This window comes from Adiantum capillus-veneris, chromosome 14, assembly GCF_014529385.1.
Source record: "Adiantum capillus-veneris isolate H3 chromosome 14, ASM1452938v2, whole genome shotgun sequence".
NCBI classification, from domain to species: Eukaryota; Viridiplantae; Streptophyta; class Polypodiopsida; order Polypodiales; family Pteridaceae; genus Adiantum; species Adiantum capillus-veneris.
Window position 1 is genome coordinate 51,685,171 of NC_140944.1, and position 6,350 is coordinate 51,691,520.

The window sequence follows — 6,350 nt, forward strand, 5'->3', positions numbered from 1 at the left end:
AGAAAATTAGGTTACTTTTTCAAAATTTTACACTATTTTTCTCTATTTTGGGGTGGAATTTCTCCTTTTCCCCTTGCCCTCAACCGGCATTTTTGAAATTGAAAACGGCATGATATTAAGCTGAGACACATTTTTCTAGACACTGGTTTGAATGTTGAGGTTTCGATACTTGTAGATAGTGCTCTTTGTGTAGTGTGTTTGCAATAGAACAATCGCTCTAGACCAAAGAGTGTTGTGCGTTTCGACGAAAGGGCAGTCACTTTTGTGACTTTTACCTTTCCACCTAGAGCGCTGTGTGCACAATAGTGCTCTTTAGTTTATTTTTTGGTAAGATGCATAGGGGACAATTGAAAACCGAAAGTTTTTACACAAGCACATTTACTTTAAATATATGTTTATGCCTTATCAAGTTTAATGCCATCAAAATGGGTAGCCCATATTTCTAAGGGAAAATTACCAAAATACCCCTCTAATTTGTGGAAATTCCCAAAATACCCTTGTATCTATTTTAGTTGGATTGTTCACGATTTCCTAATCTTTATTCTTTTTTGACAATGAAGATCCGTTGTTTAGTGCTTAGCACGTAATTTGTCACAAATTACCTCCCAAAAAAAAGACAATTATGTCTAAAAATAATGAAGCAATTCATCTCCAAAGCTTACATAACCAGGTCAAATTCTAGTTTTAATACCTTGTATTGATAAACAATCAGTCTTCTTATGAAAAGCTACAAATTTTTTTATCTTTGGATAAATTTACTCTCACAACCAAGGGTATTTTGGAAAATTTGAAGGGTATATTGGGAATTTTTGCCAAAATATGGGTACATTGGGAATTTTTGAAATTCGAGGGGTATTTTGGGAATTTCCACAAATTAGAGGGGTATTTTGGTAATTTTCCCTATTTCTAATTATTGGTAAATTTGGTACAAGTGTGAGTATAACTACTCGTATAGGCACATCTACGAACACGAATAGACACCCGCATTTACACCAATGCTTATAGCTATTGGACCATAGTAGCTGCAAAAGCTCTCAAGTCCACAAGTCTGTCTTGACTGTCTTTCTAATGATCTTTGTTATCTCATGGCTATCCATGCAGTTGTGGGCTGATTTCATGGCTAGCCATGTTGATGTGGGCTTATTTTCTTTTAGTGGAATCCTTAAAAAGTTAGAAGCATCTTATATTTTAAAGGGTGGGAGGGGACTTATATAACGTGCATTCAAATGTATAAAAAACCTCCCCTTTTTTTCCAATAGTGAGGGTATATATATATATATTAAGAAACCAAAAAAGATTACATAGGAAGGCATGCTCCTTTCGAGCCATGGCATCATTCATAGTCTAGTCACAACGGACAGATACATCCACTGATAAAGGGTGCCACCCTAAGCAAAGTAAGATACCCCCAGATACCTCCTCCGATCTTGAGCCATGTGCTCATAAAAGCATTTTTCCCACATAAAGCCCCTGCTGACTGCTTCGAAATAGCAAATTGCATTTCTGTTGTTAGTTTCCCCTATCATGTAGTCCCACAAGCCTTGGAAAGTCATTCATTGGCCCATAAAGTATAGGACCATCGAGCGAGCGGAACACGTCTCAAGGCCCTGCAATGCTAGCTCATGATTGAAATCCACCTGCAACACGTACCCATCCTCAATCTTATTTTGGTTGAGCATGTTTTCCCCATGCAAGATCTCCATCGTCATGGTATGCACTCCAAAGGAAGATGACTTCAGGATCTTCTCTAGCCCAAAGGCATCAACGCCGAATTCATTTGCTTTTTCTTGCCCTTAGCTAGTAACATGAAGTCCATGCCAACGAGTTTGCCTCCGCTAGATAAAATGGGCTCAGTCCCAGCCATGGAAAAAGAACCGTGCATGCACCCTCACTTAAACTATGAAGGGTTAATTTGTATTGCTCGTTATGTAATAACTTTTATTTCTTTTTTGCTTTACAATTAAAAAACCCCTCCTATAAGTACAATGATTAAAAATATAATAAGATTCATGAATTAAAATACCCCTTCCTTTGAACACACAATATACATTAATTTTTTTACGGTGCACCTCCAATATATTCTAATGAGTGCCTCATGCATGCAGAACTATCTCCCTCTCTCTCTCTCTCTAGCATTTTTTTGTCTATATTTTACAATATTTCAAGATTTTTCTTGTCTATATTTCCAATATTCTAAGAATTTCCTTCTGAAGTTTTCCATAAGCCCCATTTCATAATTTATGAAGGTAATTCTCTAGAGTTATGCGTCATCATCCATAGAGATGAACTTTTTGTACAAGTACATTTTGTTGTTGGAGAGGGGGAGTCTACTGATCTCGAGGGAGGCTTTCAAAAAAGGGTTTGTTTTTTTTGTTTTCTTTGGCCATAAAGGGCTAGAGAGATTTTATATTAGGTACAGAACGAAATTACATTGACCTGATGTATTTTCTGATGGTATCTCTGAGCTAATAGAGACTTTTACAAAATCGTTCATAACATTACATAGGGCTATTGTCAAGGACATGGCTACATAAAACATCAAGTGCTTCAGGGATTGCCACCCACACTTCGACTCCCCATGAACGACCAAGTGACTTCTTTCTTATCTAGATTGCACCTTCAAGGACTGCCACCCAAACTGCTACCCTTCGAGAAAGCACTTATGACTTCCTGCAAGGGTTTGTTTTGGTCCAATTTGAGTAGAGAAGTTACATTAACTATGTCTATGTACCCCGACTATAAAACCTTTCGTATGGCCGAGTAGGTTTCAATGAGTTCTGACAATCACATTTTTGTTGTGGTTTAATAGAAAATTTTAGTGCCCATTATCTTACACGATCACAAAAGCTAAAATTAGTAGGTTGCAACACTCTTCTAAAGGGGTTTTACCCTTGTTAGAAGGACTAGGAAAAAGCTTGAGATAATAGTGGTATGCCCTTCCCTGTGCATAAAATAAAAAGGAGAGTTCTCGAAAGGCCTTCCAAATGAAAAATAGAGTCACACTTTTTGAGGGTACGTTGATTGGCATTCTAAAATAATAACATTAAAAGAAAGTAAATAAAAGGACTCATTGATAAATTAAAACTAGAAAACATTTTGATACTTCCATAAGAAAAGGTAGGTAAGTAAGCATAGAAAATAATAAAACGATTCAATAAAATGAAACGATTTTTTTACAAATTAAAATATCAAAGAAAATTTCAATAATCAATACATACTTCACATCTTGTATGAATGCATGCACTAATTCTTAATGTCTTGTTCAAGTTATTCCCTTTTAATATAGCAGGTAAATTTCTTTGAAATGCGATGTGTGTGAGCCATATACATCTCAACAAAGCCATGAATCATCTAGGCTAGGGTTACATGTGCATGTTTCGTTCCACCAGCGCTAAAGCAAGTTTCGCTTACACCTACTTCTTTGCAATTACTGACTATCTTCACTAAGAAAAACCTACCCGACCCTGTGTTCGCAAGACAAAACTCTCAAGGAATCTCCAAGCAAAAGGAAATTGGTACACACGAAGGCATGCAACGATTCCATTACTAACCCTAATAATCGACCTAAATGGACATGCACCCCGCTAGGCTACATTCTTGGAGTTAATTATTTGCTACAATGGAGGCCATCACATTATTGGCCCCTCTACTCTATGGAGTCCAAGACTCGTAAGATAGGTCTATAAGATCACTTAGGATTGTTACTACTACGAGCTGGTCCACAGCCTTCGGTGCCTCTCTCTCTCTCTCTCTCTCTCTCTCTCTCTCTCTCTCTCTCTCTCTCTCTCTCCGCCAGAGCGACCGTCTCGCACCAGAGGACATTGTCGAAGTAAGGAGCTTGCTACATGTGGCCGAGGGAGGGGGCGGAATGCTATTAATAGTGTAAATTAATTAATGTTTAGTATAGATAGATACTCCTCTCTCTCTCTCTCTCTCTCTCTCTCTCTCGCCATACACGTGCACACACACAATGGGGACCTGTGCTGGGGGACCTTGGAAGTTGGTAAGATCGTTGCACCTCGACCTATACGTCATGCATTTGGCTTTCCGCCAACTGTCTTTCGAATTGAACCTCGAGGGGCCGCTTTGGAGAGCCTTTGAGCCGTACGAGATAGAATGCGATGCTATGCAGTTCTTCTGTGACTTTCGTTTCATAGCCCCTTTTTTGGTGAATATGGTGCTGGCCAACGAAGTATTTGAAAAAATACTTGCAAGCCTTAGCGCTGCTAGTCGCTTCGCATAACTGGGAATGGCGAGGGGCACGATGTTCTAGTGTGAACAAGGTGCCATTGCCAAATTGAAGCACAGAGGCGCGGTCCATATTACCCCTGCCGAGGGTGTCCAACACAAAGAACTTACCCCGGTCATCAATACGAAGCACGAAGAAGTGGTTGCTGATAGCAACGATGAAAACCTCATTGCGACACGTGGCGATGTGATTATCCCACATACTATCAAACCTGCCCAAAGCGAAAATTAATTCCTCATCTCCGAGAAGTTGGTCGTCGCTGTCCTCTGGTAGGTACAGATACAAAGCCAGTGGGAGGCGGAGATTGGGCGCGTGATCGGACGCCATCTTATCAAGCTCCGGAAACTTGTCCACCCCTATGAACAGTTCGTGCTCGCTTACATCATGCTCCGTCTGGTACAGTACCTTGTTCAGAACTCCGGCCGACGGTACCGGATGCTCCGGTGGGTGCCGAAGCATCCACTCTGCCATTCGCAGAGACAACAGCGAGCATGCAATGCCCATCCCTTCTGCCAGCCCTTCCGTCGACTGCGCCACATCCCCCACTAACGTCTCCACCGTCATCTTCACCGTCTTCTTCTCGTTCGAAAAATGCATTGGCACCCAATCATACGGTCCCTTCCGTTCATACACTCTCCTCTGCAGCATATCTGTACTGTAATTCGGCCGGTGGGCTTGCAGCAGCTTGTTCTGCGGCGTCGTCGCCGGCCGTTCGAATTCCAATGGTGTAAGCTCCTCGAGCCAGTGTTCTCGGTCATGAGCGCTCACCTTTCTCCTCTTCGGGATGGGTGATGGTTCTTCTCGTCGTCGTCGCGAACTCCGTTTTCCGACCGGTTGTCTCGATTGATTTGGATCAGTGCATTTTCCTGTTCCGCTCGATGACACCTCTACAGGGTCTGCGCGTGAAGGCGGACTTTCGTTTTCTTCATCGACTCCCCTTCTTCCTTCCGGACCGGTCGTCTCGAATCTCTGCATTTTCCCGTTTCACTCCGTGACACCTCTACAAGGTCTGGTCCCTTTTCGCTGGGAGGCCGACGTGGAGGCGGGCTTACTGACCTCCCCCTCTTCTTCATCGACTCCCCTTCTTCCTTGCCGACCGGTCGTCTCCATTGACTTGGATCTCTGTATTTTCCCGTTCCGCTCCGTGACACCTCTACATGGTCTGTTGCCTTTTCGCTGGGAGGCGGACTTCCCGACATCCTTTCCGAACGACAGCGGCGCCTCGATGTACGAAACGTTGCGCTGTATGACAGGAAGTTATTGATTTTGGCCTGGTAAAATAGTCTATACACGAGGGCTTCAATCTGTAAAGATAACTTTACAAGAAGTTTTGGATAAATAATTCCCACATTGCAGACTTACCTCAACATCATGAGCTTTTGAGAGGGAGGCACCGCATACCTAGCTAGGTATTCAATCGTACCTAGCTAGGTATGCGGTGCCTCTCTTGAATCGTACCTAGCTAGGTATGCAGTGCCTCTCGAGCAGAAGCTCATGATGTTATGCATTGTATGAAAAACACTCAAAAATACTTTTTTTTCTTACATGAGAACATTTTAAATCTTCTTGTGCTACGTTTAGTGTAATCCCACCCCCAAAATTTTGAGATTTACCTCTAAATTTTAGATTTGAAGGCGAGAAGATGTACAGAAATTTTGGGTAAAACTCTTCAAATTAGTCAATTTACCTCTAATATTGCTCATACGCAAGTTTTCCAAGTTTTTGGAAAAAAGTTTTTTTTTTTTTTTGAGCACTAGAGGGCTTGCCAAAAACATTTTTCATAACTGAAGAAAATAAGGGCATTGAATCGTGTGTCGTATGTGAGCATACAAACTGCGTGCTTGACAGTACAATATATGCCTACAACGAAGTCATGACGAAGTAGATGTCAATACCTTCACAATGGAACTAAAGGAGTAGCGAGTACCTAGTACCGTGTTGATTTCATGGATGCTACTCTAACCACAATACCAAGTATATCATACAAATATCTAATACAAAATTTCAACAAAGTAATCAAATGCTGATAGCAAATTAACAAATGCAAATACACAAACAAAACAATCATGTCAATTGTTTTTGCAACAAATCTTGCTACGTA

The 6,350-nt window shown here is 41.2% G+C and overlaps 1 protein-coding gene across 1 annotated transcript; it reads right to left on the minus strand.

Moving 5' to 3' along the window:
* Positions 1 to 3,708: 3,708 nt before the first annotated feature.
* Positions 3,709 to 5,492, minus strand: LOC147442361 (uncharacterized). The gene has a single exon (XM_086529643.1). The coding sequence runs from the start codon at positions 5,222 to 5,224 to the stop codon at positions 4,025 to 4,027; it is 1,200 nt and encodes a 399-aa protein (XP_086385769.1). The 5' UTR covers positions 5,225 to 5,492; the 3' UTR covers positions 3,709 to 4,024.
* Positions 5,493 to 6,350: the final 858 nt, after the last annotated feature.

Bases quoted from the DNA above. Each gene is read 5' to 3' on its own strand.
- LOC147442361 (XM_086529643.1), bottom strand. From the start codon at position 5,224: ATGCAGAGATTCGAGACGACCGGTCCGGAAGGAAGAAGGGGAGTCGAT.